The sequence below is a fragment of the Cetorhinus maximus genome, chromosome 14 (assembly GCF_964194155.1).
Source record: "Cetorhinus maximus chromosome 14, sCetMax3.hap1.1, whole genome shotgun sequence".
Taxonomy (NCBI): Eukaryota; Metazoa; Chordata; class Chondrichthyes; order Lamniformes; family Cetorhinidae; genus Cetorhinus; species Cetorhinus maximus.
The window spans coordinates 76625232-76642623 of record NC_135892.1 but is presented as its reverse complement, the minus strand read 5'-3'; the positions used below and the strand labels follow the sequence as shown (position 1 = coordinate 76642623).

Genomic DNA, 17392 nt, shown 5'->3' with positions numbered 1-17392 from the left:
CCTTTAGGGAAGGAAACCTGCCGTCCTGGTCCACATGTGACTCCAGATCCACAGCAATGTGGTTGACTCTTAACTTTGCCTAGCAAGCCACTCAGTTGTATCAGTTGAAACCGGACAGACCACCCGGCATCGAGCTAGACACCGGAATCAACAACGGAAAACTCAGCCCTGTCCACCCTGCAAAGTCCTCCTTACTAACATCTGGGGGCTTCGTCCAGAGGTTCCCAGCATCACAGATGCCATTCTTCACTCGGTTCCTGACCTCATTACAGCCTTGGTTCAAACATGGACAAAAGAGCTGAACTCCAGAGGTGAGGTGAGAGTGACTGCCCTTGACATCAAGGCAGCATTTGACCAAGTGTGACCTCAAGTGTGACCTAGCAAAACTGAAGTCGATGGGAATCGGTTGAGGGGAGAGCTCTCCGCTGTTTGGAGTCATACCTAGCACAAAGGAAGATGACTGTGGTTGTTGGAGGTCAATCCATCTCGGTTCCAGGACATCACTACAGGGGCTCCTTAGGGTAGTGTCTGAGGCCCAACCATCTTCAGCTGCTTCATCAATGACCTTCCTTCCATCATAAGGTCAGAAGTGGAAATGTTCGCTGGTGATGTCCAGCACCATTCGCAACTCCTGGATGCTGAAGCAGTCCATGTCCAAATGCAGCAAAACTGCAGAATATGCAGGCTTGGGCTGACAAGTGGCAAGTAACATTTGCGCCACACAAGTGCCAGGTAATGTCCATCTCCAACAAGAGAGAATCTAACCAGTGCCCCTTAACATTCGATGGTAATTACCATTGCTGAATCCCCCACTATCAACATCCTGGGGAGGGGTTACCATTGACCAGAAACAACTGGACTACAAGAGCAGGTCAGAGGCTAGGAATCCTGCTTTGAGTAACTCGCCTCCTGACTTCCCAAAGACTGTCATAAGAACATAATAGGAACAGGAGTAGATCATTTGGCCCCTCAAGCTTGCTCCGCCATTCAATAAGATCTTGGCTGATCATCTTGTGTTTCGATTTCCACATTCCCATCTAACCCCGATAACCTTTGATTCCCTTGCCAAACAAGAATCTATCTACCTTCGCCTTAAAAATATTCAATGACCCTGCCTGCTCCACCTTCCGAGGCATTGCCAAAGTCGCGCAACCCTCACAAAAAATTTCTCTTCATCTCTGTCCTAAAAGGGTGACCCCTAATGTTAAAACAGTGCCCCCATGGTACTGGACTCACCCACAAGAGAAAACATCCTTTCAACGTCCACCTTGTCAAGGCCATTCAGGATCTTGTATACTTTAATCAAATCACCCCTCAATCTTCTAAACTTCCACCATCTACAAGGCACAAGTCAGGAGTGTGATGGAATACTCTCCACTCACCTGGATGAGTGCAGCTCGAACTACACCCAAAAAGCTTGAGACCATCCAGGACAAAGCAACCTGCTTGATTGGCATCCCATCCATATTCAATCCCACCACCGCCGATGCACAATGGCAGCAGTGTGTACCATCTACAAGATGAACTGCAGGAACTTGCCAAGACTCCTTAGACAGCACCTTTCGAACCCATGACTGCTGTCGTCTAGAAGGACAAGGGCAGCAGACACATGGGAACACCACCACCTGGAAGTTCCCCTCCAAGCCATTCACCATCCTGACTTGGAATTATATCGTCATTCCTTCACTGTCTCTGGGTCAAAATCCTGGAACTCCCTCCCTAACATCACTGTGGATGTACCTACAATACATGGACTGCAGCAGTTCAAGAAGGCAGCTCACCACCTTCTCGAGGACAATTAGGAATGAGCAATAAATGCTGGCCTAGTCAGTGATGCCCACATCCCATAAAACGAATTTTTAAAAAGTACATTTATATCTGTCAGCAACATAAGTAGAAGCTATAATACTCAGATTAGTTTTGTGACATGTCATGACGTAATATATTACCACAAACTTTTGTTCCCATTTGCCATTTAATAAAGAATACACACTATGATGGGGGAGCCATGTGGGGTGAAAAAATGTATAAAAATAGTATGAAATAGAAGCAAATCTCAAGTGAAGCAAAAGCTTAGCATTTGTGAAGAGAAAAAGGCCATTATATCACAGTACGAAGTGCAGGAGAATTCTGAGATTTAAAAAAAGGTGAAACTTGATAAATGTACTTAATGGAACAGTATGTGGCATTGCCAAATAGAAGGATTAAAGTAAGATTTAACACATTTGCATAATTAAATTGGAAACTAGATTTGACTGTGCGTTACTTACTAACAATCTCTGAAGGTACCTCTCACAGTAAGTGATGCAGCAACCCATAACATTCAATTACTTGGCAAATTCTCAAACACACAATTGTGCAAGATTTATGTGCATGCAGTTCTTTTTCCATCAAGTCTCCAAGCTATGTCTATAAAATTGTTCTTGCTTGATTTTCATTTAGTACACTTGATGGCATTTCTTCATTACGGTTAATGTATGCTGCTTAGCTTTTGAGTGAATAACGTAGAAATACAAAGTTCAACAGTCCAAATTGAATGAGATTTAATGTTCTTTTGCATTTTTCCCTTCTGTTGCAGGCAATTTCTTTTTCTGGAAATGTCTATGTGGGGAAAGCTCTGCAGAGGATATGTGCCATTTGCTGGAGTCTGTGGGGGCCAAGCCTCAACAGTTTTTGGTAAGTTTCTCTGACCTGACTACATACAGGTGACAAAATTGAAGTAGTAGTACAGGTTTACTAAAGGTTTTTTATTTAATTTTAACCCCCTTCTCCGAATTTGTTTTCAGTTTGTAATATGATATTACTTGTTTGAAACTTGATGAACTGTCTATAAAGAAGCACAGCCCACAGCAAAAATTGCTAGCAGCCTGGGAAATAACTCTACTCAATTTAAAATTTTTAAAAAGTTATGGAACATTGTGCTTTAAAGATCTGCAACTGTACTGAGCGCCCATTTTTATCACTAATATTACTCAAACCTGTCAACTCCACTGTTGTTGAGAATGAACAATTATTTGTTGCATTCTGTACATGAAGATAACTAAACTTGTTTTTAGTTTGTAATACCTTTCGAGGATTTGTCAAGGAACCAGTAGCAGTATTGAGCATCAGTACTGAATGATGCTAATTTCCTATGAGATTTCTGATGGGGAAACCTCTTAGCAAAGTATTTGTCAAAGTACAAAATATCTAATTTTAATTAAACCATCAAAAGTCTTGCCTATGTTGATTGAACTGGGATGTGCATTACTTGACTGCATATTAGTATCATGTTCTAATAGCCTCTTTTTTTTATAGTTATAAATTATAGTTTTAATCAAATTGAAATTAATTCATGGTCATTCACCTCACTCGCAATTTTACTGCGTTTGGGTGTCATTCTTTATTGGCAACATTGAAACAAGATAGCATTTGTCTTATTTTTGATGTATGTATTGGAGATGACACAATGGCAAGCTACAGAGCAGTTTTTAATGATGTCTTTCCTCTGTATTGCTCTCTCTCCAGTCTTTGCTTCTCAGTATGTGGCTCTTCAGGGAGAAAGAAATTCTCAAGAACCAGGAATCAATTAGCTACCTCCACATTACGTTATCTCTCTTAAACAAGATGAAAGGTGAAGTGCCTAGTATTAGTTATCAATAAGCCATATTGTGGTTTACTTTGCCAAAGTTATTGGAATTGTTTGAAACATTTTGGGTGGGGGGCGGGGGTCACTATTCACCGGAGTCTTAACTGAGCCGGTCATTTCAACACCTTGGTTAGAACAGAATGGGCAATGACTGGCTCACCTGGATTTTCAAAGCCATTGAATCATTGACAGAGCTCATATGATGAATGTTATGGAATACTCGCCACTTCCATGGCTAAATGCAATTATGACAACTCTCAGCTTCCGTTCTCAAGGGCAGAGCACTTGATCAGCACTCCTGCCACTGTACTCAGTATCTGCCTCTCCATTATTGTCACACTGTGGCTGCAATATGTACACTGTCTACAGGATGCATTGCAGCAACTCACCAAGCTTAATTCAAAAGCACTTGCCTCCCCTGCAATCTCTGTTAGAGAAAAGGATAAAAGCAGCAATGTTGTGAGAGTACTTTCATGCTCCCTTCAAGTCACACACCATCCTGATTTGAATATATACGATATACATCGTTACTGGCTCAATATCCTGAATTTACTTTTTACCTGTCAATTTTTTGTACAGATACAATTTGGGAGATTTATTTTAGGTAGAGAAATAATTGTAATTTTGTCTGTTTTTGAATTAATTAAACTCATCCATTACTTATTTTCAGTGAACACTGTAACTGAAAAAAACTGAAAGATCATGGGTGTTTCCATGATGGTACTTCCATAAAGTCAATTTTGAAACCACTTACTCTTTTGATTCTGATTTGGCATTATTTATCTTGCAATGAAGAAAAATGAGACTGTGTGAGCCTTTAGCCCTTTTAATGTTGAATCCCATAGAACCATAGAAGTTCCAGGTCTTCATAATTCTCTGTGGGGGAGGGGAGATCTTTATTTCCCATGTTTTTGTTTGTCAATTATTTTAAATCTGTGGCCCATGGTTAGTAGTCCACTTGCAAGAAGAAACTGTTTCTTCCTATCTATCATAAGCCTTCATAATTTTGGAGACCTGTATTACCCTTAACCTCCTCTGGTCTTAGGGGAACAATTTCAGCTTCTTCAGTCTTCCCACGTAACTGAAGCCCCTCATCCCTGGTATCATCCTGGTACACCCTCTTGTATACCCTCTCCAAGGCCTTAAGGCCCTTCCTAAAGTGCGGTTTCAAGAATTGAATGCAAATAAGGCCCTTTTATTCGCCTAAATATACACGTACTACTCCTTATCTTGAACTCACCTTCGAGAAGAGAAAGGGAGCTTTGATAGAGGTGTTCAAAATCATAAAGTGTTTTGATAGAGTAAATAAGGGGCAACTGTAAATAAGGGACAAAAGAACCAAAGGTGACATGAGGGAAAAAAAATTACACAGTGAGGCATTCTGATCTGGAGTGCATTGCCTTAAAGGGTAGGAAAAGCTGATTCAATAATAACCATAAAAAGGAAATTGGAAAAATAATTATAGGAACTAAGAAAGATGGGGGAGTGGGAGTAATTGGATAGCTCTATCAAAGAGCCAACACAAGGACAGCGAGCCAAATGCCCACTTTACTGTGTCATTCTATGATTCCAGCACTTTACCGTTGTGCTCTATTCTCCTATTTATAAAATTTAAAATTTTACTAACGCTTTCGGGGAATTATGGTCATTGTTAATTACAAGGAAGGAGTTCATTTTAGGTGGATTAGAGAAGATTCTGTAAATCCTGGGAACACGGAGATCCTCTTGAATTTAATAACAAGACCTTAGGTTTTTATTCTGTTTTCCTCTGGCAACCAGTTGGTTTGACAGGCTGACTGTTGGGGACAGTCACCGACAATTGTCGCTGATTGTAGCATGGCAAAATCATGAGTACCGGGGCTGGCGACAGAATCGTGGAGGTTAAGGGGGAGTTGGCAAAGTCCGTGGGGCATAGCAAAGGTCATTTCGCAGGGTGTCGTCAAAGATTGTTATCTTAGATGGGTGGGATCGACCGATTGTGGCAGAAGCTTTGGCTGGGGGGAAGCACACTTGCTCTGCCTGGACCATAAACTGTACTATAAAGCTCGGCCACGTGGAATGCGTGTTCTGTAATATGAGAAGTCGCGGACGCTACCGGTGCCCAAGACGACTACATGTGCAGGAAGTGCAGAACCTTGAGCTCCAGGTTTCTGAGCTTGAGTGGTGGCTGGGAGTCACTGTGGCGCACCCATGAGACTGAGAACCCTGTGGATAGATGTTCAGAGAGGTGGTCACATTGCAACTTAGGATCCTAGAGGTAGAAAAGGAATGGGTGACCGTCAGGCAGTGCAAGAGAACTAGGCAGGTAGTGCAGGAGTTCTCTGGAGTCCCACTCGCCAGTTGGTTTTCCATTTTGGATACTGATGAGGGTGTTGCTTCCTCGGTAGAGTGCAGTCAGAGCCAGGTTTGTTGTACCACAGGTGGCTCTGCTGTACAGGAGGGGAGGGAGAAGAGTAGTAGTGGTAGGGCCTTCGTTAGTTAGGGGAACAGGCTGGTGTTTCTGTGGCAGACATGACTCCAGGATGGTACATTGCCTCCCTGTTGCCAGGGTCAGGTATGTCACGGAGCAGCTGCAGGACACTCTCTTCTGGGGGAGGGCGATCAGCCAGAGGATGTGGTCCACGTTGGTACCAATGACTTAGGTAGGTAAGGGATGAGGTCCTGAAAGCAGATTTCAGGGAACTAGGAAGGAGATTGAAAAGCAGGACCTCTACAGCAATAATCTCAGGATTACTCCCAGACCCATGTGCGAGTGAGTATAGAAATAGGAGAACAAATTGAACATGTGGCTCGAAAGCTGGTGTAGAAGGGAGGGAGGGCATCAGATTTCTGAGGCATTAGGACCGGTTTTGGGGAAGATGGGACCGGTACAAGCCATATGGTCTGCACCTGAATAGGACTGGGACGAATATCCTCACAGGAATTTGCTACTGCTGTTGGGAGGGGTTAAACTAGATTGGCAGGGGGCTGGGAACCTGAGGGCAAATTCAGAGCAGGGATCGGGAGATGGAGAATTAATGAGTGACACTGAAAGACAGAAGAAACACAGGTTAAGAAGTGTACCACGCAGGAATTTGGCAGTGCTAAAAGGTGTATATGTAAATACAAGGAGTATAGCAAATAAAGCCGATGAGCTGAAGGCATAGGTAGGTACAAGGCAGCATTATATGGTCGCCATATTGGCTTAAAGAGGGGCAAAAATGGCAGCTCAACATCCCTGGGTATAGAGTTTAAAGGCAGGATAGAGAGGGGGATTAAAAAAAGGTGGGGGTGTAGCATTATTGGGTAAAGAAACAATTACAGCTGTGAGAAGGGATGATAAACTAAATGAAGCACCAAATGAGGCGATTTGGGTTGAGCTCAGAAATAAAAAAAGAGGTAGCCACATTGCTAGGAATGTACTATAGCCTCCCAGATAGTGGAATGGGGTTACAAGGGCTTATATGTAGACACATTTCTGAGTGCAGAAACAATAGGGCAGTAATAGTTGGAGTCTTCAACTATCCTAATATCAATTGGGATACAAACAGTGTGAAGGGCACAGAGGGCACAAAATTCTTGAACTGCATTCAAGAAAACTTTTTCAGCTAGCATGTAACAAGCCCAATGAGAGGGGTGCAGTTCTAGATTTAGCCTTAGGAAATGAATTTGGGCAAGTGGATGAAGTTGCAGTGGGGGATCATCTTGGAGACAGTGACCATAATACAGTTAGATTTAGCATCATTATGGAAAAGGACAAAGGTAGAACAGGAGTAAAAGTTCTAAATTGGGGGAAGACAAATTTTACAAAGCTGAGAGATGAACTGGCGAGAGTGAACTGGATGCAGCCAATAGAAGGGAAAACGGTGTCAAATCAGTGGAAGGCATTCAAAAGTGAGATTCTATGGGCATGGTGTAGATATGCCCCCACAAAGAAAAAGGGTAGTACTGCCATATCAAGAGCTCCCTGGTTATCCAAAAGCATACAGGGTAAGAGAAAGCAGAAAAAGAGAGCTTATGACAGTCACACAAAGCTTAATACTGTAGAAAGCCTAGAGGGGTATAGAAAATACAGGGGTGAAGTAAGAAAGGAAATTAGGAAAGCAAAGAGAGAATATGAAAAAATATTGGCAGGTAAAATCAAAGAAAACCTGAAGATGTTTTCCCAGTATATTAAGAGCAAGAGGATAACTAAGGTAAGGGTAGGGCCAATCAGAGATGTCCACGGTAACTTGTGCATTGATGCTGAAGATGTAGGCAGGGTTCTCAAAGAGTACTTTGTCTTGTCTTCACTAAGGAGACGGATGATGCAGACATTCTAGTTAAAGAGGAAGAGTGTGCAATATTAGATACAATAAGCATAATGAGAGAGGAAGTACTGAAGGGACTGGCATCCTTGAAGATGGATAAATCACCAGGGCTGGATGTTTTGTACCCCAGGTTGTTGTTTAAGGAAGCCAGGAAAGAAATAGCCGATGCTCTGAGGATCATTTTCCAATCCTCACTAGATACAGGCAAGGTACCAGAGGATTGGAGGTCTGCAAACATTGTTTGTAGGGGAGGCAGTGCCATAGTGGTAATTGTCACTGGACTAGTATTCCAGAGGCCCAGGGCAATGCTCTGGGGACCTGGGTTTGAATCCCACCACGGCAGATGGTGAAATTTAAATCAATAAAAATCTGGAACTAAATCTGAAATAATTGTTGATTGTCGTAAAAAACTCACCTGGTTCACTAATGTCCTTTAGGGAAGGAAATCTGCTGTCCTTACCTAGTCTGGCCTACATGTGACTCCAGACCCGCAGCAATGTGGTTGACTCTTTAAAAAATGCCCTCTTAACAAGGCAATTAAGGATGGCCAACAGATGTTGGCCTAGCTAGCAACGCCCACATCCCATAGGCCATAAAGTTATAGGCCAGTCAGCCTGACTTCAGTGGTGGGCAAATTATTGGAAGTAATTCTGAGAGACAGGATAAACTGTCATTTAGAAAGGCACGGATTGATTAGGTACAGTCAGCATGGTTTTGTTAGGGGAAGATCGTGTTTTACTAACTCAGTAGAATTTTTTGAGAAGTAACAAGGGGGATTGATGACGGTAGTATAGTGGGTGTTGTCTACATGGATTTGAGTAAGGCATTTTGACAAAGTTCCACATAGCAGACTAGTCAGAAAAGTGAGATCCCATGGGATACAAGGGAAGGTGGCGAGTTGGATCCAAAATTGGCTCAGTGACAAGAGTCAAAGGGTACTGGTCAATGGATGCTTTAGCGAGTGGAGAGCGATTTCCAGTGGCCTTCCACAGGGCTCAATATTGGGGCTCTTGCTGTTGTATATATTAATGATTTGGACTTGATTATGGGAGGCATGATTGGGAAATTTGCAGATGACACAAAAATTGGCTGCGTAGCTGATGGTGAAGAGGATTGCTGTTGTCCATAGAATGATATCAATAGTTTAGTTCAGTGGGTGGAAAAGTGGCAAATGGAATTCAATCTAGAGAAGTGTGAGGTAATGCATTTGGGGAGGGCAAACAAAGCAAGGCAATACTCAATAAATGGGAGGATATTGAGAGGGGTTGAGGAAGTGAGAGACCTTGGAGTGCACGTTCACAGGTCCCTGAAGATGGCAGGACAGGTGGATATGGTGGTAAAGAATGCATATGGAATGCTTTCCTTTATTGGACAAGTTATTGAATACAAAAGCAGGAATGTAATGCTGGAACTGTTTAAAACGCTGGTTAGGCCACAGCTGGAATTTTGTGTACAGCTCTGATCACCGCATTACTGGAAGGACATAATTGCTCTGGAGAGAGTACAGAGGAGATTTACAAGAATGTTACCAGGGCTTGAAAATCGCAGCTATGAAGACAGATTGGACAGGCTCGGGTTGTTTACCTTAGGACAGAGGTGGCTGAGGGATGACTTAATTGAGGTGTACAGAAGACTTGTTTCCCCTAGCTGAAGGGTCAATTTAAGGTGATTGGTAGAAGGGTTAGAGGGCACATGAGGAAAAACTTTTTCACCCAGAGGGTGGTGGGCATCTGGAATTCACTGCCTAAATTGGTGTTGAGGCTGAAACTCTCAACTCATTTAAAAATTACCTGGATATGTATTTGAAGTGTTGTAACCTGCAAGGCAGTAGACCAGATGCTCCAAAGTGGGAATAAAATGAGCAGCTAGCTTTTTTCCCCTTTTCATGGCTGATGTAGACATGATGGGCTGAATGGCCTCTTTCTGCCCCATATCTTTTCTATGGTTCGAAGAACCTTATTCTACTTGATGCAGCTGCACTTGCCTGCATTTAATGGCCAGGTCTCCTGGGAAACGCTGTGGTCAGCATTGGACTTAAATTAGGTTCCCTACTTCACCTTGGGGTTGGGCTCATGTTTCACAATTTTCAATGTGTAAACACCCCCACCCCAACCAACCCTCAACCTTTCCCCCAAATATATATTTTGTTTATACAATTAGCATTTACTTCACTTCAAAGTTAGTACTGCAAAGTTATGCATATGTAGCTGTGTAACCAATGGATTTCATTTTTGAGTGCTAAATACCATTGGCATGCATGCAGAACTGCAGCTGTAGTGCTCGTGTGCATTTGCCTGATAATACTGACCCATGCATAGGTGGTTGCATTAAAAACCACAAAATCTGAAGTGTTTATCTCAAATTTGAAATTCGCATTTCCTTGCAGGTGCTATAGATACTTCATGGGACCTTCAGTCAGTGTCTCCATGGTGGCAACAAATGCGCACTGCGTGTGCACAGGCAGAGAATATTGGAGCTGCATTGTTAGCTGCACTTGTGGGACGGAGCGTAGCTATCAGTGCAACAAATAGCCTGGCTGAAAAAGATGTGAGTAGAATTGTTACACTTGTTCAAACAAAGCAATAAGCCATTCATTCTATAATACTGGTTGTGGCAATACTCATCACGTGATCTGCTGGTGGAAGATGGTTGTTTTGCAGAGCTCATGTGTGTCGTCACCTATAGTTATGATAATTACTCAGGATATTTTTGAAATCCTGTGCCATGCCTGAGGAATATTATTCACTTCTGTTTGAAAATTGGCTGGCTGTTATTTGGAAGCAAAACAGAAGAAGTTGCTTCTCTATATCCCTGGTACTTGGGGGAGCTGCAACAGTTCAATTTCAGTCTTGAATCTAAATTGACACACTGCTTTATCGAGAGAATTAAACAATATAAAAATTTGCATAAGCAAAGAAACAGCTGAGATTGAAGAAAACCTGGCAGGAATCAGACAGTTAAACTAATGACCTCCGGTGTTAGAAATGATTGTTTGAATGCTAGATTTGAAGAGCTGGGCAATCTGAACTAATTTCTGTTGCTGGAATTTGAATTTAGTGGGGTCCAGTGATTTTTCATTTTGTTACCTTAAAGATAGTTGGACTTTCATCCAGTTTTTCTTCCCCTGTGCTCCTTATGCCAAATTTTGTTTTTCTGTTTCCCAACAGCTGGTAGTTATGGCTTCAGATGGAATGACTGATTCTTGGGAAGCACTGTCTCTCGATATGGAACACTGGAATCTGTTGCTGAGACAGCTTGAGGATTGCCTTATACTACAAACGTTGCTGCACAGCAAAGGGAGCAAACCACCCAGCACAGCCTATCATCATTCTGAGCCACTTGCCAGCATTTCTGTAAAAAAGCTTTTGGAAGGTGGTCGAGGTAGGAGCTCTACTCATTGCATGTCCCCACAAATCTTTGCTCGTGGGTATTCCAAGGTCTAGAGAATGGTTTCTGATGTTTTCCAAACTTATGAACAGTACCTGACTTGAACACCAGCAATGCTTCCATAAGTGGTTCCTGGAGTCATTAAACAACAAGGAAGAATAAAATTGATGGTATGGTCATGGGCTGTAGTTATAATCTTAAATGTCAAGCTGAAACTCACTAATAGCAAGCAGTATGAGATTCCCGCCTGGAAATGAAATACTGAAGGGTCTCACATTTCTTGGCCTTATTGTGTTAGAGTCAGATTGACATATGTGTTGATTCACCCTCAGAAATCACTTCACAGCCGGGCAGCTGTATATTGATGTTCCTGGTATGTGGCCCACTACTCCTGTTTATATTAATGCCAATGTTTGACTTTTAGTTCCTACTTTACTATTTTAGTTTTGTATTCCCAGTACTGCATTCTCGTTTCTTTTCCTCCTACTTGTCAATATCTTAATTTTCTTCTGTTCTTTCTAATCTTTGACTTTGGTTTCTGGATTTTGTCTTTCTAACTCTTGTTAACTAATTTTCTCCTTTGGCTTCTCACTTCATTTTCTCCAGTTCAATATTTTTTGTTTCAGCCCTGTAAGCTAATTGCCTCTGCCTTTAGGGACATCTATGCCAGTGACAAATGATTCCATTTACCCTCTTTAATTGAAATACTGGTTCTCAACTGAAGGTTCACTCATGTCACTGCTCAATTTCCATGGTTGTAATAATTTCAGAGAAGCACTAAGGTATATCTGCCTATGTGTGAAAATGAGAGGCTTAAAACTTGAGACTCTGTTGAAGGGTTCAAATGCTGAGAATGGAGCAAAAGTCATACCTGTTTGTTCCTTAACATTTGAAAAATTACAAATGTGTAGTTAGTTACTAATGCTAAAGGTCAAGGAATAATTCATAGAACATGTTGTGGAGAGAAAGCTTTGGTTAACCACTCACCAGCAGGTGCAAATTTTATTTGTTCTTAGCTGTTTGTTGGTTTTGCAAACATTACATGTTCATCTAGAATTCCAAGAGAAGAGCCTTGTTTAAAAAATTATTGAAAAAAATGACAATTTGATAAGCTGTTAATTTGAGTATTGCTGAAAAAAGACACATTGTCGAAGCTTTTTATCTTGCACTCATCAGGACAATGCGCAAGAATACCTAATGTAAAGGGAACAACAATTTATACTTCGAGAAGAGAATGTTGATTGGTTGGCAAGTGGACTCTGATTGGTAAAGGCATTGCCATGGATAATGCACCAGTTAACTGATGACTGACAGTTAACTGCCAAGCTTTGTTTAAATTCAAACCGGGCAGGTTGACTCTGGTCAAGGCATTACCATGGGGAATGAACCAGAGAATGGCTGTTGCCTATTCTGTTTAGTTGAAACGGGCGCGCTATGTGTACGTGTTCTTTCTGTTTGCAAAGACCAGGGTCCTGTACATTAATACATTCACCTGGGGCTTTGCTTTAATGCCTCATCCAAAAGACAGCACCTCTGATGGTGTAGTGCCCTTCAGTGGAGTGTCAGCCTTGATTTTTGTACTCAAGCTGTGGAGTGGGACTTGAACCTGGAACTTTGTGACTCAGAAGCAAGAGTGCTATCACAACTGACAATAAAAATAAGAGAATAAAATTTGCTTTGCTGTTTGAACAGATGCCATTGGTAGGCCTTGGATCTCGTGCCAATAACTATTCTTGACAAAAATGGTTAAGTATTAAAGTTTGTCTGTATGGAATTGTATTGAAGAATTGCAATTTTGGTTTGAAATAAGCTATATTTAGTGTTTTAATTTGATACTATATTTCTGAACTAAACACTTATTAAGTCAAGATAACTGTAGATAAGGAAGGCCATTCACTCCACCATACTTGTGCTTTTTATCCCCCTGAAAACCAATAAGTTTCTTTCCTCTCCTAGCACCTCCCCTGAACTGCAGCATCTAATTGTCTCCAAGTTGAGAGTTTTGTCTATGACATCTTTTGGCTATCTCCACCTATCACTGGCCCTCTATCCAGCTCTACCTGCCCCACCCACTCTTAAACCAGCTTATTTTTCACCTCTTTTCTATTTTTACTTAGTTCTGTTGAAGAGTCATACGGACTCGAAACGTTAACTGTGTTCCTCTCCGCAGATGCTGCCAGACCTGCTGAGTTTTTCCAGGTATTTTTATTTTTGTTTTGGATTTCCAGCATCTGCAGTTTTTTGCTTTTATCTGAGAGTTTCCAACAATGCCTGCTGTGCCCTGGTGGGCAAGCTGGTGTCTCTATTAACTTTTCAACAGCTGGTTAAACCAATGGTTCTGTCTTAGTACCCTTTTTAATATTGGTACTATATTAACCTTCCTCCAGTCCATTAATCATTCCTGCCTTTAGTGAGCTGTTAAATACATAAGCTAGGGGCTCAATTTACACATTCTCTATTTTTTCGAACACTTTGGAATGTTGTTAGGCCCAGTAGCCCCATCAGATTCGAGACCCCTTATTCTTTCATGTATCTATGTGCATTCACTTTGACTTCCTGCATTTTAATATCACCTGCACATTATGCAAACTGAACATTATCTACTGAAGGGAAAACTGATAGTAAGCAGTCATTTAAAACCTCTGTTATATCTTCAGAGTTGACTAATTTGCCTTGTTGTGTCCTTTACTGGTCCTGTAGAGGTTTTGGTGCTTTCTCAGTCCGAATATAACTTTAAAAAAGACATTGTCGTTGCTGTCACAGTTATCCTGTGTCATAATTACCCAATCCAGAACCATCTGAATTTACATAGTTGAAATACAGTAACTGAAGATTGTGAATCTTAATTTAGTGTTTGAAAACATGTTAATGAAAATCCAATATTGCCTTTAGTCATAACCACCATTCTAGATTCCACCCATGGGGAAATTCTGAGGGTGATAAATTATGGGCAAGAGTATGTAAATGTATTTTTCCTATTTCATAGTATATTTTAAAAGTAGTAGTTTGAAGCGCTAGTTATTAATGTAAAAGCGAACAAAATTTAGATCGAGAAATAATCACATACCATACCATTCATCCTCTCCTTTAGCAAAATCATGTGTTCTGCTGGCCAAGTTGCTATAATGCTCGATTAGACATGAATATGTTGTGTTTCATTTTATTTGCTTCTTACAATAGAATTTGGTTAGTTTTAATTTTCTTATTGATGACGTTTGAGGCCAATTATGAAACTCTATTCAATCCTTCTGTATACTTTTCTGAAACACAGTGAATTACTGAAGATAAATTTAACTCCTTGCTTTATGTTCCATCCATTTGTTGTGTTCATAATTGGTTCTGGTTCATTGAAGATTCTGACTTGAACACTGTTTGTGAACTCCTCTGAGTAATCTAGCACCCAGAAAAAAAAAATAGCAATATGTCGAGCCAGTATTTCCAAAAGGTTTTAAATTTTATTAACTTACATGTATTGTTCTATGGGATATTGTCATTAACAATCTGTATCCATTTACCTTTCTCAGGAGTCATTGCTGATGGTGTGGCAAAATGGATTTTCAAACTGGATCTTGTTCCAAACATTCTGAAACAGGCCCATCAATCCAAGAGATTAGAAAATACAGACGAACCGATAGAAGGGGAAAACATTCTTTTGAGTGAGAAGTACAAAGAGCTTGGCCTGGAAAGGATACTCAGTAAGAAGAGCCTAATTAAATTTGTTTTATTAGTTCCCATGGAACTATAAGGTTACTAAAAAGATAATACATTAGAAGTCTGTTCAAGTGTTCTAAATGAAATAGATAATGAAGGACAGCGAAATTTGTTTTTAGTCTGGTTGTGAGACAGACCATAACTTGTGGTTATTTCACTGCTCTCATGATACAATTAATAATCTTAGATGTAGCTCCTCAGCCAGTATTAGTGATGAGCGTTCATTCTCTAGTATCTACTTTTTTATCCACCAACACTTGGCTTTCTCTTGGTTATTCTCCAGCCAAGTGAGTGAGTGGGCAGTCTCCTACCAGCTCTCCATAATGAATGCACTGTACATAAACATTAAGAGGGTTTTTGAGAGCCTGAATGACGTTCCCTCTTATTGATGATCTTTATTTTGCTTATTGCTTTAATTGTGTGTCTAACCTCCGGTTGAAGATTTCCCCTAATATTATTGTTAAAATTGGAATTAGTCATGTGGGGAAACCACTGGAGCAAGTCAACATCCTGGTACACATATATGTCTTGTGAAACTGTTGCTTGACTTACTATATTTGTAAAAGTTTAACTCTTTTTAAGGAGCTTAATAACATTTTCAATTTTTAAAAATTTCGTTCATGGTATGTGGCCGTTGCTGGCAAGGCCAACATTTTTCCCATCTGTAATTGTCCTTGAGAAGGTGATGGATTCACTGCCTTGACCCCCTGCAGTCGTGTGGTGTTGGTATGCCCACATTGCTATTGGGGAGGGAGTTCTAAGATTTGATCCAATGATGATGAATGAACAACTATATTTCCAAGTCGGGGTGGTGTGTGACTTGGAGAGGCACCTGCAGGGGTGTCCTGCCCTTGTCCTTGTAGATGGTAGAGGTCACTGATTTAGAAGGTTTTGTTGAAGAAGCCTTGGTGAGTTGCTGCATTGCACCTTGTAATTGGTTTACACTGCAACCATGGTGCACCTGTGGTGGATGAGGTACCAATCAAGCAAGTCGCTTTGTCCTGGATGGTTTCGAATTTCTTGAGTGTTGTTGGAGTTGCACTCATTCAGCACAGTGGGGAGTATACCATCAAACTCCTGACTTATGTCTTGTAGCTTTGTAAAGGCTTTGGGGAGTCAGGAAGTGAGATATTCGCTACACGATACCCAGCCTCTAACAGCTGAAGATGGTTGGTCCTGGAACACTGCTCTGAGGAACTCCTGCTGTTGTGTCCTGTAGCTGAGATGATTGGCCTCCAACAATCACAAGCGTCTTCCTTTGTGCTAGGTATGACTCCAGCCAATGGAACTTTCCCCCGATATCCATTGACTTCAATTTTACTAAGGCCTCTTGACGTCAAGGTGCATTTGACCCAGTCACTTTAACCTCACTTCTTGAATGCAGCTCTTTTAATCCATGTTTGGACTATGGCTGTAATGAGGTTTGGAGCCAAGTGACCTTGGTGGAACCTAAGCTGAGCATTGGTGAGCAAGTTATTGGTGGGTAACTACCACTTGATAGCACGGCAAGCGAGCCCCAGGAGGGCAGAGGAAATGCTTCAAGGACACCCTCAAAGCCTCCTTGAAAAAGTGCAACATCCCCACCGACATCTGGGAATCCCTGGCCCAAGCCCGAAGTGGAGGGGAAGCATCCGGGAAGGAGTGAACAAACCGACTCTCGTCGCCAAGGGCTAGCTGAAGCCAAGTGCGACAGTGAAAGGAGCACGTGGCAACCCCGACACCCCACCCACCTGTTCCCCTTACCACTGTCTGCTTCACCTGTGACAGAGACTGTAGACCGCGCATTGGACTCTTCAGTCACCTGAGAACTCATTTTTAGTGTGGAAGCAAGTCACCCTTGACCTCAAGGGATAGCCTAAGAAGAAGAAGTGAGTAACTGCCACTTGATAGCATGTTGACGACATCTTCCATCACTTTGCTGATGATTGAGAATAGACTGATTAAGTAATTGACCAAATTGGTGTATCCTGCTTTTTTTTGTACCGGGCATACTAGGCAGTTTTCCACTTTGTTGGGTGGATGTCAGTGTGGTAGCAGTACTGAACAACTTGATTAGAAATGTGGCTAGTTCTGGAGCATAAGCAGTACAACCTGGTTGATATCAGGCCCATAGCCTTTGCTGTATCTTTACGATCAGCTATTTCCCTACATTATGTTGGGTGAACCTAATTGGTTGAGGTCTGGCTTTATGGTGGTGGGGACCTTGGGGGGCCGGGGTGGGGGGGGTGGGGGGGGGGGGGGTGCGCTGCCAAGAAGGATCGTTCACTTGGCACTTTTGGCTGGAGGTAATTGCAAATGCTTCAGCCTTGTCTTTTGCACTCACATGCTGGGCTTCGCCATCATTGTGGGCGGGAATGTTTTTGAAGCCTCCTCCTCT

The 17392-nt window shown here is 41.8% G+C and overlaps 1 protein-coding gene across 1 annotated transcript in view; it reads left to right on the top strand.

The window, feature by feature from the left end:
• The window catches only part of rab3gap2 (RAB3 GTPase activating protein subunit 2 (non-catalytic)), a 112322-nt gene that overhangs the window by 71157 nt on the left and 23773 nt on the right, over positions 1 to 17392 (top strand). The window contains exons 21-25 of the mRNA XM_078557097.1: positions 2579 to 2676; positions 3508 to 3613; positions 10304 to 10464; positions 11085 to 11298; positions 14829 to 14999. Of these exons, the coding sequence (XP_078413223.1) occupies positions 2579 to 2676; positions 3508 to 3613; positions 10304 to 10464; positions 11085 to 11298; positions 14829 to 14999 (750 nt within the window). The remainder of the gene's footprint in view (positions 1 to 2578; positions 2677 to 3507; positions 3614 to 10303; positions 10465 to 11084; positions 11299 to 14828; positions 15000 to 17392) is intronic.